Below are 15,632 nucleotides of genomic sequence, written 5' to 3' on the forward strand. Positions count from 1 at the left end.
GCCAATTTATTAGGTACACCTTACTAGTACCAGGTTGGACCCCCTTTTGCCTTCAAAACTGCCTTGGTCCTTTTGTGGTAAAGATTCAACAAGGTACTGGAAATATTCCTCAGAGATTTTGGTCCATGTTGACCATCACGCAGTTTCTGCAGATTTGTCAGCTGCACATCCATGATGTGAATCTCCCGTTCCACCAAATCCCAAAGGTGCTGATTGGATTGAGATCTGGTGACTGTGGAGGCCATTTGAGTACAGTGAACTCATTGTCATGTTCAATAAACCAGTCTGAGATGATTCAAGCTTTATGACATGGTGCGTTATCCTACTGGAAGTAGCCATCAGAAGATGGGTACACTGTGGTCATAAAGGGATGGACATGGTCAGCAACAATATTCAGCTAGGCTGTGGCGTTGACACAATGCTTAATTGGTACTAATGGGCCCAAAGTGTGCCAGGACAATATACCCCATACCATTACACCACCAGCAACCTGAACCACTGATACAAGGCAGGATAGATCCATGCTTTCATGTTGTTAATGACAATTTTTGACCCTACCATCCGAATGTCACCGCAGAAATTTCTATATGTCTTGTATGTCACATGTGCATTTCTATATGGGCACTTATCTATCTGGACAGGATTGATCTGTGAAGCTAGCTGTCAGACAGCATATTGGCTGAGCTGTTTCTTACATACAAGCTTATGTCAAACACACACTCATAAACAGTCAAACACATTGCATATGCACCAGTATATTAGATCTGTGAAACAGTGTCATTTAAACATGGTGACAACACATTACTAATGCACGAGTCTTGGCCCCCTGGTCATGCACTGGGTGGGAAATATTTAAATTTGTAATATTGGAGATGTTTATGTTCCCGGAAGATTAATATTATAGTACAAGCATTTGAGAGAGCTCAGAAACTTACAACAGTTCAGTGGACCTTTTTTACACCCTTTTTTCTGTATCAGAACTTTGATCCGCTCTGCCCATACTTTTTTTACTGACATATATATTAATATTCCAATGTTATTACTTTTTTATTTTTATGAAAAAGGAACACAAGATAGAGTTAATAATTAAAGTTGATGACTGCGCATATATATCATAGATTCATGCAGTAATCACGGTTTGTTTGTGCATCAATAATTAAAGACTTGTGCACCTAATGTACTATTCCTGTATGTTGCTGTAATCATCTATACCTTAATTACAATGGTCATCCATTAAATATTAATTAGCAACAGTGGTTTGCTTTTTCCAACTGATAGACTATCTCAAACTGTATAATTATATGGTATGTTCCTACAGCAGTAAGGTGCTTTTTTAATTGTAAAATCAATAAATAATAGGAATATATTTAAATTAATTTTATGCTATCGCACAGCCCTAAGAGAATCACTGAAGCTCCCCGCTTTTTCTCTGCATGGTACAGCCCAGTTGAGTTCAGCTCTTTTTGTTGGCTTTTCCACTACATTCCATTCCTACAGTAGTAGTAGTACCTGTTTTTTTTGTATTTGTTTTTTTTTTTGTAGCACTTTGGTTGAGGTTCTAAGCGAGCCATACCATTGCCAAAACGTTATGTATACACACTGCTGATCACTAATTGGTTTGAGAAAATTGTCACTACCAGCGTCATTGCATTTGTGACACGAGCCACCAAACCCACTATATTTAAATATTCAGCCGGATACACTGATATATTGTAAGTTCACATGATAACTGTTTTTAGACCACCTCAAGAAAAAGACTGAAATTCATTCAGTAGTAGACTTCCTGACATTGTTCTTACTGGTAAATCAAGAAGTGGACGGGTAGACCCAAAATGATGTCTTGGCAGTAGATTACAAAACTGTAATTATAGGCTCATCCACTTTAAGAGTTACTAAACTGCAGTGAAAATGCAAACCAAGCTGAGCAAAACCGAACCGTTCCATACCATGCCGCACATTAGGAAAAAAAAGTATATACATATATATTTTTTGGCCTTTTTGCCTTTATTAGATAGGACAGCAATCAGACAGGAAGCGAAGTGGGAGAGAGAGAGGAGTAGGGTTCGGAAATGTCCTTGAGCTGGGATTCGAACTCAGGGTGCCCTGAAATTTGAAATTTGTATTCTATAGAATTGTCATAATTAATATTCATGCAAAAAATTTCCCAAGTGATCTTGACATATCACTCCAGCTGCTACATTGCTAACCAGTAACGTTTAGGATTGATTTTTGTTATTTATTTAGAATAATAATTGTATAATAATATTAATAATAATTGTATTTATTTATAATAAATATAAATCAATTGCTATATTTTTTGAAAAATACATACATTATAAAGGGGGTTGGGGGGGGGGTTGGCCCAGGGTGCCATTTAAACTAGAACCGCTAATGCTAAAAAAGTAACCCAAAAGTAACTCAAAAGTAATGTAACACATTACTTACCATAGAAAGTAACTAAGTAATGCAACTAGTTACTTTTTTAGGAGTAACTCAATATTGTAATCCCTTAATTTCTAAAGTAATTTTATAACATTTGATAGCAACAGGTTAAAATACTCACAACACCTTACAAACTGCATAGCTATACCCTGCCAAAACCCCACTATAATATGTACATTTTAGACTCAGTTCTTATGTAATGATTAATTTTAGCTTTTTCAGTCTGATGATTATTACAGTATGTTGTGATGGGTGGGAATTGGCACAGTTTCAAATCCACGGAATGAGAAAACTGGAGGCTTACTCACATGTATGCCCTGAGGCGAGTTTTACTAGGTCAACTTGTGTTTTCCTTAGTAATAATACAAATTTATTCATTCATTCATTTTCTTTTCGGCTTAGTTCCTTTATTAATCTGGGGTCGCCACAGCAGAATGAACCACCAACTTATCCAGCACACGTTTTACACAGCGGATGCCCTTCCAGCTGCAACCCATCACTGGGAAACACCCATACACACTCATTCACACACATTCACTGCGACCAATTTTTAACTTACCGAATTTACCTAACGCATGACTTTGGACTGTGGGGGAAACCGGAGCACCTGGAGGAAACTCACACCAACACGGGGAGAACATGTACACTTCACACAGAAACGCCAACTGACCCAGCCAAGGCTTGAACCAGCGACCTTTTTGCTGTGAGGCAATCGTGCTACCCATTGCACCACTGTGACACCCAATAATAATACAAATGTATTTGGTTAAAATCATTTTCAACATAATTTCTTTGTAACACACATGCACGCACGCATTAGTGTACTACATTTTGATTAAAACAAACTTGATATTAACGTGCTAAAAATCATTCCCAGCTAGACCGTTTATTATGAATGTAAATAGGATTTTAATTTCATGTTGTCATTGAAGGAAGAAAGGGGCACTTGAAGCATTGGTTTCCGCTGAGAGGGTTGATCGTTAAGAATTTAATAATTGCATCATAATTAAAATATTGAGTTGCTATAAAATTCTTTAATTAGTCAGTTTTGATTATGTTAAAACAAAGCAGCGTCACCCTTTAAATCCTGCGTGTTCAGGATCCTCCTCCATGCTCTCTCTCTCTCTGTCTGCTCTTGTTATGTTGTAATTCACACTGTTCCTCTGCTGTAATGAAGGCTGTTAATAGCTCAGATAAGCAGGCAGTCAGGCTGAGAGAGGCTCAGAACCGTCTGTGCACCGGTGCAGCACTGCAGCCTGGGTCTCTAGGTCTCTCGCAGACCATCCGCCAACACATGCAGAATAGATCTGGGATAAACAAGAGTTGTGTGCATGTGTGTTTGGACACAGATGGGAAGTAGCAGTGTGTATATGAGGAGGATGATATGTGAGAGCGACAGCACCACTTACATCTACTGTATGACCCTTGATTGACAGACAGTTTTTTCTCTGGCTGTCGAAAATTTGCATACAGTATCTGTGCATGTATTATTCAGATGTGAAATTTGACATATATACTGTACTGTATAGAGAGAGACAGATGAAGAGATAGCGATATGACTTGAAAAATCTAAGTTTCTCTGTATTTACAATTTATAATTACGTGTCTGGATAATTTTTGGTTTATTCTGTAGGCTACTGATGATATCTCTTATACAGTACATTTTAAATTAGAAATTGACAACCCTCGTAGCAAATTGGTGGTCTCTTAATTTCTTTCCATTGTGTATATGTGTGTGTTTGGTTTGTGTGTGTATCATGGTGGTATATCGGCATGTATGTTGTTGTGACTTTATTTTCTGAGTAGAGTGTTAAAATAATATGTAATAAAAGCTGCAACATGTCAAAATAGTCAAGCATTATTTTGATACAATGTTCATGGCCCTATCATAAACACGGCGCAATAAGGCGCAAGATGTTTTTGGCATGATTTGTTGCTATTTTCAGACTAGCGCAACCCTAATTTTTATGTTTTGCGCCATGATGTTTAAATAGCAAATCCATTTGCACCACTTTGTGGACTCATGGGCATGCTGGTCTAAAGTAGAGGTGTGTTAAGGCGCATTGTTGGCGCGTTGCTATTTTGAAGAACTGAAATAGACAGCGCCACAGGCCAACTAAAAGCTGGTCTAAAGTCCAGTGCAGAGCATGTTAGTCATGCGCCTATGTGGGTTCAAACGCTTACAAATTGCTTAATACACACAGGATGTACAGCAATACACAAATATCTTTACATATAAAAAGAATTAAAGGATTAAAATGTTACAAAAATTATTATTTTATACATAAATATAAAAACCATTACCTCCATGCCTTCTTCATGTCGGGGGGCTTTTTTTTTTGTTTATTCATGACAATTTGCATTTGTATAATGTTATTATTCTAAGCAGTATTATTTATTATATGCATATTTATATTTGTTTTAATAAAAACAAGTTTAGATTTGTCCACCTGTCAGGTTTTGGAGATGTATGCGTCACTATATGGGGCATAAGAATTGGAAGTGTGTTTGGATAGAACTGAATTTAGAAATAGTTTTGAAACACATCTTTGTACTTAACAAACGAAATTAAATACGTAGGCTACTGGATGTCATTAGTGGAGTGAGTACAACAACGTTTCCTTAAAAGTAAAGGAGTAAAGAGAAAGTAAAGGAGGAGGCTCGTTCTTTATCCTCACACTGCAGATGGTCTGTTTCTCGCTAGTGAAGCGTTCAGTTTTTCTACTTACAAAGTCCACCATGTAAATAGCAAATATGCCATGGCATGACGTAACTGGCTCTTAAAGGGAATGTGAATTGAGGCTCTGATTGGTTTAATGCATGTTATGCTCAAAACACACCCATAACTCATTAAGAGAATAAGTACAATCCTGTTAGACCATGCGCCAGGGTGCTAAGATTTTCCAACCTTAAAAGTGGATTCAGACACACCCTAAATGCTTTTGCATCATGAACTTTAGATTTTGTGCCTAGATCGTTAAAATAGAGCCCTCAGACTTCTGCCCTGCAAAATGGGTTAAAAACTGTTAATGCTTAACGAGAATAGTAAATAATTTTAATTTTAAAATCATTATCATTATTTTATAAAAAAGAATATAAATAGGTAATATTGTGAAATATCTTGAAAGCTAAAATAGCTGTTATTTATTTACAGTCACTTGATCATTCAAAAACCTTGTAATATGCTTATTTGGTGCTTCAGAAACATTTTGTACTATCACAGAAGTTTTCTGCTTAAAATATAAGACACCTTAAAGCATTTCAGTTTTTCATAATACAAATGCATAAAAAATAGAAAAGAGCATAAGCATAATTAAAAATAAATAAAATAATTTAAAATAAAAAATAATCTTGATCACACTCAAAAAAAACATTTTGCCATTCATTAAAATGAGCTGAAACAAAACAATTCCTGAATATTTGGGGGCACAACTTAATTGTTTTATGTTCAATTCACTTTGTTCAATTCACTCAATTTGAAAAAAACTAATAAAAACACAAATCAATTGTGTGGAACCCAGCATTTTTACAGTATAGAGCCCAAAGATTTGCAATAAGCATTTACTTTTAGTTAGTTTGTTGACACTAAAAGTAGTATTATAAGATTTATATTCTTCTGTGAGCCTCCCATAAGAGGAAATTTGTAGGGTTTGCTCAGTAAAACATCACTAGTCAGTTCAAACTCGTATTATCTATACAGAACTCGATTATTATATACTTTTAATCCTTGCATACCTTTCTCATAGAAATTAATTTCATTGTATTACTAAAAATGTATTCACGTTCATTCCTTTTTTTTTAAAACCCCTGCCAGCTTTTTCCACTTTCCACTCATTTACCGAGCCCAATTGTTAAAGCTTTTGGGCTTTGTTTCTGCCTACTAAAAAGCGATGAGAACAGATGTGCGAGAAAGGAAATGAATGTGAAATGAAAGTACAAGAGTGGTCCTTAAGGAGTGCGGAGGAAACGATCTGTCCTACCACTTCACAATGAGAGATTACGGCTGATGCAATTCGTATGCTTCCGATAAAACCAGCGCTGTTTCTCCAGTGTCTTCAGTGTTTGAAGCAGCTTTTTGCGTGCATTGATTTTGAAGGGCATGTTGAGCTTCATCAGGAGAATAAGAACTGGTGTTTCCACACACCCTCTTTTCACTGACCTTTTATCCTCTTTACTTGATCCAAGACTCTTCACTTCACCCGCATTCTGAAAGAAATGTTTTCATACATCAATCCTGAGTGACGGCAGTATTTTGCGCAGTCACCTGGATTGAAGAGTTTAGTGTCAAAGCTTAATGTTTCACTCTTTCAACCCTCAGAACGCCCATCATCGCAGGAGGACTTTTCGTGATTGACAGATCCTGGTTCAATCGCTTGGGGAAATATGACACCGCCATGGACATCTGGGGAGGGGAGAATTTCGGTGAGTTATTATTACTATGCATGAGCGCACCTGTCTGACAGCACATGAACCTCAATCACTTTCCTTCTCTGATCCAGCACTGACAGAGGAAACTCAGACTATGTTAAAGGCACATCAAACACGATAACTGTAAATATAAGAATAAATAGATATTTTTGTCCACACAGGCGAACGATAATGATCTGTTTATTTTTAGATTATGCTTGTCACTTGACATTACCCCCTTGTGACCAGCAGATGTCCTCAGTGTGCTGTATGCGCATCTGACCATTAAATCCAACTCGTGACGTGCAATCGATCAAATCAAACTGTGAATTTAGCAACATAGGCTCATTCTGAAAACGTAGTCCTATATGTATTTTCTTTTTCTGGATTGCTTTTGATAACACTGTCGGTTGGGTTTAGGGAAGTGGGTGGGTGCTGGTCAGTTGGTACTTTTGAAAACACTATCAGTTGGATTTAGGAAAGGAGGGCGGTGGATCAGCTGACTGGTCAGTCAGTCGACAGCAGCCGAAATGTGAGATCTCAAAAAGTGTACATATCGGTCTCTGGTGGATTCGCAAAAACAATAACTACAAAAAAACATACCTCTTGGGCCGTATTTGGCACTCTCCAGGAATTTATACAGGAGTACATAATCAGAATGAGCCTGGGTTGGTATTTAGTGAATGCTAAAAAAAAAAACTATACAAATTATTTTCCCCAACATTTTCAAAGAAGACAATACACAACACCAGAACTAGCACAGACCTGAGGTACTTTTTTTAGACATATTTTTAGACAATTGGCAAGCCTGGCTTGCAGAAAATGTCCTCAGTGTGCTTTCATGTTTTTTTTTTTTTATCGTTATTTCCCATGGCATAACCAATTGTTTCCAAGATATTTATTATCTTTATATAATTTTTGGCTTAACATTAAGCAATATGTATCTACACAATCTTGTCTGTACTGTAGTGTTTAAATTTTGGGATCATTTTTACAGGTGTTTTTCAATGGATTCTGACAGTTAGTGTTTTACCATTTACTAGATGGGAAATAAATCTTTCTGAAAGTGATCCCAACTATATAGTTTCTTTACATTTGTATCATTATAGCTGTGGTCTGAACTCTGCTGTTTTACATTGCCTTTTACATTACTGCCTTTATCATTATCTTTGGTGTGAACAGGCCTTAACTTTGGTCTGTTTTCGTTAGGGCTGAACAAAAATTCAGCAAAATTGAATCACAATCAATTTGAAAAGTTGTGATTAGCTGATCAAAAAGGCTGCAAACTTATGCGATATAAATATATAAAAATAGTTATACTCTGTCTGAGAGCAATTGCATGACTGCTCTCTTCTTGTTCAGTTATAAATAGGTAACAAAGAATTTGCTGCCAACCTAAATGTCACTTTTTTATTAATGCAATTTAATAATAATTTATAGGAATATAATGTAATTTGTGTTTTGTCTAATAATTGTTATATAGGCTGCAGTTTTTGCACTTTATTTATAGCTTCTTTTAGCTTTTTTTTTGCTTTTTCTATTTTATGGCAGCATGATGGCGCAGTTGGTAGCGCTGTCGCCTCACAGCAAGAAGGTCGCTGGTTCAAGCCCTGGCTGGGTCAGTTGGCATTTCTGTGTGGAGTACGCATTTTCTCCCTGTGTTCGCCTGGGTTTCCCCTGGGTGCTCCGGTTTCCCCCACAAGTCCAAAGACATGCGGTATAGGTGAATTGGGTAAACTAAATTGTCTATAGCGGATGTGCGTGAATGAGAGTGTATGGGTGTTTCCCATTGATGTGTTTCAGCTGGAAGGGCATCCACTGCGTAAAACATATGCTGGATAAGTTGGCGGTTCATTCCGCTGTGGCGACCCCTGATTAATAAAGGGACTATCCGAAAATAAAATAAATGAATGAATGAATAAATGTATATTTTATTATTAACAAAGCATACAGGCTGAAATAACAACATAATGACATATATCAATTCATCTACCCCCACCCCCTCCCCTGCAGTATCTTTAAACTGGGGTGTCCATTGAGTAGAAGTTAACAGAAAAACAAAAAAACAAAAGTACAGTATCAAGAATAAGATCAATAGAATTATACAAAGTAAGGCAATCATTCTGGGTCCTGATAATTGCTTTGTGTAATAAACATATTGTAATCCAGATCTTTAATGTACACATTTGTACCAAGTTCACTCGCGCTGCAACATTAGCATTCATTCATTCATTTTCTTTTTGGCCTAGTCCCTTTATTAATTCAGGGTTACCATAGCAGAATGAACCGCCAACTTATCCAGCACATGTTTTACGCAGCGGAAGCCCTTCCAGCTGCAACCCATCACTGGGAAACATCCATACACACTTATTCACACTTATACACTACGGACAATTTAGCCCACCCAATTTACCTGTACCGCATGTATCTGGACTTTGGGGGAAACCGGAGCACCCGGAGGAAACCCACGCGAACACAGGGAGAACATGCAAACTCCACACAGAAACGCCAACTGACCCAGCCGAGGCTCGAACCAGCGACCTTCTTGCTGTGAGGCGACAGCCCTACCTACTGCGCCACCACGTTGCCAATTCCAACATTATTATGTTCTGAAGTTGTACTAACCCCTTGTAGTTATGTGGAGGAAGTCAATGTTGTGCTAATAGTTTTTTAGCAGAAGTTAAGCCAGCCATCCAAACAGCTTTTTGTAGCTTGGTAAGATTCAACGTAGACTCATTATTCAGTAATAATATAGAAGGATTCAAAGCAGGATATTCAATAATTTTAGTTAAGATAACACACACCTCATCCCAAAATGTTTGTACTTTTCCACATTCCCACATTATATGAAAAAAGATCCAAGTTTCTGATTAGGACATTTATCACAGAGAGCTTTTAACTTCTTGCATGTGTATTTTTGGTTGTGTAGTGTGAATTGAGCTCCCTACTGAAACACATTGGGAATCCCAGTATGGACAAGGATCGTTCTATTTTGAAATGGCATTATAAATCATAAATTTAGACTATGGGTTGTCTTATCACAAAGAGAAATGACATTTGAAGTAGAATAACACTTTGTTGAACTTATCTTTGTACTTTATAAAATGCTTAATAGCAATGCATTGTGGGAAATTGGATGGCAGTTTTAAACCATCATTAACCATGCATATACAGTATGGAGGAATTAGACTTGAGCTGTTGCAGGCCTGGTTTATTGAGACTCGAGTAGGCTGCTGTGCTCATAATTGCAAATGAGCATTGGGCAATGGCATATTTAGACAGGAGATTTCAGCCGTATGATCTAATTCTTGCTGTTAGAGTGGAGCTGTATCCTGGAGCGCTACTGTAAATCACATATACACATGTCAGCAAGTTATTTTACTCTACATATTGTACGCTTCTGCTGTGTGCTGTGTCAGGAGAGTCATTAATCAATGCAGAGTCTGTAGGGTTTATTTCTTGAAAGAAATTAGTACTTGCATTCATCAAGAGCACGTTCAAATGATCAAAAGTGCCCAGCAAAGACCAACTATTTGTATTTCATTTATTCATCAAAACATCCTGATAAAAAAAGAAGTTTAAAAATTTAATGTTAAGCAGTTTCAACATTGATAATGATAGAAATGTGGGATATTTTTATGGTTCTGTTGACTATAAAAGTAGGGCTGGGTGATACAGCAATAAAAAAAAAATTATCACGACATAATGTTATCATATCATTTGGTATCAAAAATTATTTAATATATTTTTACAATCCATTTAGGTATATTAGTATTTTTTATTTATTTATTTAACCACTTTATTCTAATTTACCAACATTACTACGACATATAGTTTTAATAGTTAAAAACAAAACAAAAATTATATCTAATAAAATAAACGTAAGTGTTAAAGAGACTCTAAAACTTGATAAATAAAATGCTACAAAGTGTACGCAATGGTAAAGTGTAAACACTGAACAATCAAAGCAAACTTTAAGGTAGATCAACATCTGTAAGATGTCAATAATGATACAGTAAACCTCAAACTCTGTAAGCAAAACAAATTCTGATAATCAAATCTGAGCATTCAAGTAAAGGAACCAACCATCATTATTCAAATACATACTGAACAAATTGTGAAGTTGAATGAGTATATTACCCCTGTGCTAAAAAAATCTTTCAGATGGGGAGCTAGTGGCTGGGATGCACAAGAAAAGCAACTGGCAACATCCTTGCATTCTTTTTTTAAATTTACAATCTCTTCACTGCTGCTTGTCACGGCACTCATTTTCACTCTGACCTGAGCTAGCGATGACGCAACCCAACCAGAGTCCGTTCACATATCGCATCTAAAAGCTCGAGAAAAGTGCACGGCGCGTGGATTCCTTCACCATTTTTAATGCGTTGAACCATTGCTGCTGTTCCGATACACGTTTTATTTATGTAGAAAATCAAAAACCGCTGCAGTGTTTGGGTGCTCTGTGTTTTTTCTGAGGTAATTAGTCTGCCATTATTACTGAAATGTGTATATTCTATGCAACGTGTAAAGCAGCTTGGTTCCAGTTACATGAATCGTGGTGCGCTCGTGGCAATCAACTAGGTGCGCCTGAAAATGCGAGTGCATCATGTGCGCCGCTTGTGCACAATGTGCGCGTTGCTGCCTGTTAGCACACACAAGCCCTGCGCCTCGATTAGAAAAAAAACATAAGCTTATTGGCATTCCTTCCAAGGCGCGTGGTTTGAAAGGCATATTTTACTAAATCTAGAGCGCTTCAAAACAACCTTTTTTATCGTTATTGACAATGGTGTTTAGTCAATAAATACCAATAGCGTTTTTATCAGCCCAGCCCTATATAAAAGTCACTTTGCAATATGTGTAAATTAACTCCTGTTATTAGAGTTTTTCTAGACTGTTGGATTAGAGTTAGAAGAATTAACCTTGCAAAGTTAATAGAGTTCATAAGTACCTGTCCACTTCTTCAGCTGTGCTGGTTCTGGAAGTAATTTGTCCATTATCTTTCCCCATTTAAGTCTTCCAAACCAAACAGTTAAATACACAGCTATTCAAGTTTTAGAAACTATTTATTTCAAATAGCAAAAAAATATATATTAATAATAAGTATGGTGACGAAATCAAGTACATAATTTTTGGTGTATCAGAGTGAGTTTTTTCTCTAATTGGTGGAATTGTCTGCTAATAAATACATTTTTCGATTAAACACTTTGTCAATAAACATTTTGCAATTAAAAAAAAACTGGATGAATACTTGGGGTTCAACAAAAACATAGTTAATTAAACTCAGAACTCAGAACAGGCCTTCATTTTAAAGGTTAATCAGTTACTGTATTGTGAGTTTATACTTATTATTTGGAGACCATGAAATGAAGTGTTGGATATATAATAATAATAATAATATCAATAATAATAATAATAATAATAATTATTATTATTATTATTATATATATTTTTATTATTATTATTATTATTTCTGAATCTAACACACTGTGATTGGTGTTTACTGGTTTTGTGTTTGTAGAAATCTCGTTCAGAGTATGGATGTGTGGAGGAAGCCTGGAAATTATCCCCTGTAGCAGGGTCGGCCACGTTTTCCGCAAGAAACATCCTTACATCTTCCCAGAGGGCAATGCCAACACCTACATAAAGTAAGAGTCTTGAAAAGTGTGCATATTTGTATTAAGTCATATCTATACATGTTTTTTTGTTAAAATATTCCTGCTGATAAAGAATGTAACATTTCTTTATCAACATCAGAAGACCTTGTTTCGTCCTTGGGGGATGCTAACCTGTAAATCAGAATATTTTAATCAGTTTTTTGTTATCTCTGTTGAATATTTTTCTGTGTTATTTGTTGGGTTTTTCTTGCCAAAGATAGAGATAATGCTCCAACTTCTGCCTAGAAGAAAATCTGCTGTGTAAAATTTGTTTGCTTTTATCACGTTTCGCCTCTGGGGAAAAACCTCAGCATGAAACTGTATGAAATATTAAGGGCCTAGCACAACATTCTCTCTGAATCTGAATTGCTATGCAGTGTGCTCAGTCAACAAAATCTGTTTCCTCATATAGTTCAGAGGCGCTAATGAATAATTGCTGAAGAAGACATTAGCAGACCTTACTAGACACCCCTTAAAACGATGTACTTTTACATCCGTTAGCAAAGTTAATCCCCCAAAAATGCAAATCGATTAAGTTAACTTAACAAATTTAGGTGGATTGAAGATTTTAATTGTCCCAGCTCATTTTAAAGAAGTAGTTTGAACAAGCAGCAAAATCATTTGGAGTCTAGTTTTTAGTGCACAAATTTAATGTGATTTAAAACATTTATAATCCAATCAAGTGTTCACAATGTTAAGTTCTGTGAAAAATATGCACTTATATATTAAAGTTTGGTATTAAAACATAAAAAAAGACACCAATGTGAAAGCTAAGTCAAGCAGAGCTAAATGAATCATTTTCTTTTTTTTTACTTTACTTCACTTCACTTCACTTCACTTCACTTCACTTTTCTTTACTTTACTTTATTTTCCACAAGTGGAAATTTATCTTTGGCTTCACCACACAGCTACAGCAGCGTTCACATTACACATATCACAGAAAACAGGCAACACAAATACATTCAATATCATCACAAAAAACACATAATATTTGGTCCAGACCAAAGTGAATCAGACTATGACTATGTCCACACTAATACATTTTCATCAAAAAAAATTTGCTCAGTTTTGGCCTTCTGTCCACTACAAGACAGCATTTTAGGCAACACAAATATGTATCTTTTTGAAAACACTCTCCAAAATGGATGAATTTGAAAATTGCATTTTCATTCATTCATTTATTTTTCTTTGAGTCCCTTATTCATCAGGGATCACCACAGTGGAATGAATCGCCAACTATTCCAGCAAATGTATTACTCAGTGGATGCCCTTTCAGCTGCACCCCAGTACTGGGAAACATCCATACACACTACACATACACTACTGACAATTTAGTTTATTCAACTCACCTATAGAGCATGTCTTTGGTTTGTGGGGGAAACTGGAGCACCCGGAGGAAACCCACACGAACACAGGAAGAACATTCAAACTCAATACAGAAATGTCAACTGGCCCACCTGGGACTCGAACCAATGACCTTCCTGGTGTGAGGCGACAGTGCTAACCACTGAGCCACAGTGAGACTCAAAATGGCATTTTCGAGTTGCAGAATTACTGTAAAGCCGAAGCTTTCACAAACGATGCTTCATTTTTTGTCATGTGACCAATTTTGCTAAAATGGTGGATGACATTGTACAGCAGTTGTTTTGGATGCTCTCCGTCTGTTTATTAATCTTAGTTTGTACATGATCCAGATTGCCTTGCTTTACAGGACACAAAATCTTCACTCAGAGTCTGTGTCTTTAACCTTAAATAAAATGTAAACGATGGAAAGATGCAGCTCAAATCATCTTACATCTTAACAGGCATGAAAGCATTTTCAGTTGTTTCCGTGTGGAAGACCAACTTTTGGGAAACAATTGAAAACAATACTGTGGACGCCGAGCATTTTTAAAATGTTCATTTTCAAATTGATCCACATTTGTGTGGACATAGCCTGTAAGTCGGAAGACACTGCTAAATAAATCTTTCTCATTCGGAGGTACATGAGCCTTACCTAGGCATCACAATACCACAGAGAGTGATGATCTTTAAAACTTCAAGTATATACGGTTAAAATGAGAATCATTATCCCTCCCCTGTATATTTTTTCCCCAATCCCTGTTTAATGGAAACAAGATTTTTTCAACACATTTCTAAACATAATAGTTTTAATAACTCATTTCTGATAACTGAATTATTTTATCTTTGCCATGATGACAGTTAATAATATTTTACTCTATATTCTTCAAGATGCTAGAATTCAGCTTAAAGTGCCATTTAAAGGCTTAACTAGGATAATTAGGCAAGTTAGGGTACTTAGGCAAATCATTGTATAATGATGGTTTGTTTTTAGTGTCAATTGAAAAATATTGCTTAAGGGGGCTAATAATATTTACCTTAAAATATATTTTTTAATTACTTATTTTGTTCTAGCCAAAATAAAACAAATAAGAAAAAAATATTATAGGAAATACTGTACGCAATTCACTGCTCTGTTAAACATCATTTGGCAAATATTTGAAAAAGAAAAAGAATAATTCTGACTTCAACTGTATATACAGTAGCAATACACTATAAAACACTGACTACCTTAGCGATTGCATAGCAATGTCCTGACAAACACCCACAACAGCCTACGCCATGTATTTTTCACTCAGAGTTTCTTAAGAATCTAGTTTTTATTACTGTTACAAGTCTGTTCAGTACCTGCATTATTTCTTAAATGTTGGATTAATGCACAAGAAAGGTTTTATTACAGCAGTTTTGCAAACACATTTTATACCATTTCAAATATATATTTTGGTGCATGCTGTATAAGTGCACATACATTCTTTACCCATAGTGTTTACATGGTCATAATACAGCAAGTAATACAACAAGCATTTAGTTTGGGCTAGCTTTTGAAACTGGACATTGCTTTACAATGCCATTGATGGGTGAACATTAGCCAGTGGGGGAGTGTCTTTTGTCTCTCCAGATATGAATTCTTATTTGTTTCATGTTTATTATTTATGACCATTGTCATTTCAACGCATACAAATTGCTGACCCAAAATAGACTTTACCAAATGTAAATCATTGTAATGTTTTATTTGAAAGAGAATAACAGAATATTTTTTTTTTACATAATTGTAAATTAAATATTCTA

General features: G+C 35.9%; 1 protein-coding gene across 1 annotated transcript in view; it reads left to right on the plus strand.

The window, feature by feature from the left end:
- The window catches only part of galnt14 (UDP-N-acetyl-alpha-D-galactosamine:polypeptide N-acetylgalactosaminyltransferase 14 (GalNAc-T14)), a 115,262-nt gene that overhangs the window by 62,360 nt on the left and 37,270 nt on the right, over window positions 1-15,632 (plus strand). Inside the window, exons 9-10 of the mRNA XM_056481125.1 lie at window positions 6,761-6,864; window positions 12,368-12,494. Coding sequence (XP_056337100.1) covers window positions 6,761-6,864; window positions 12,368-12,494 — 231 coding nt within the window. The remainder of the gene's footprint in view (window positions 1-6,760; window positions 6,865-12,367; window positions 12,495-15,632) is intronic.

Source organism: Danio aesculapii, chromosome 20 (assembly GCF_903798145.1).
Source record: "Danio aesculapii chromosome 20, fDanAes4.1, whole genome shotgun sequence".
Classification (NCBI taxonomy): Eukaryota; Metazoa; Chordata; class Actinopteri; order Cypriniformes; family Danionidae; genus Danio; species Danio aesculapii.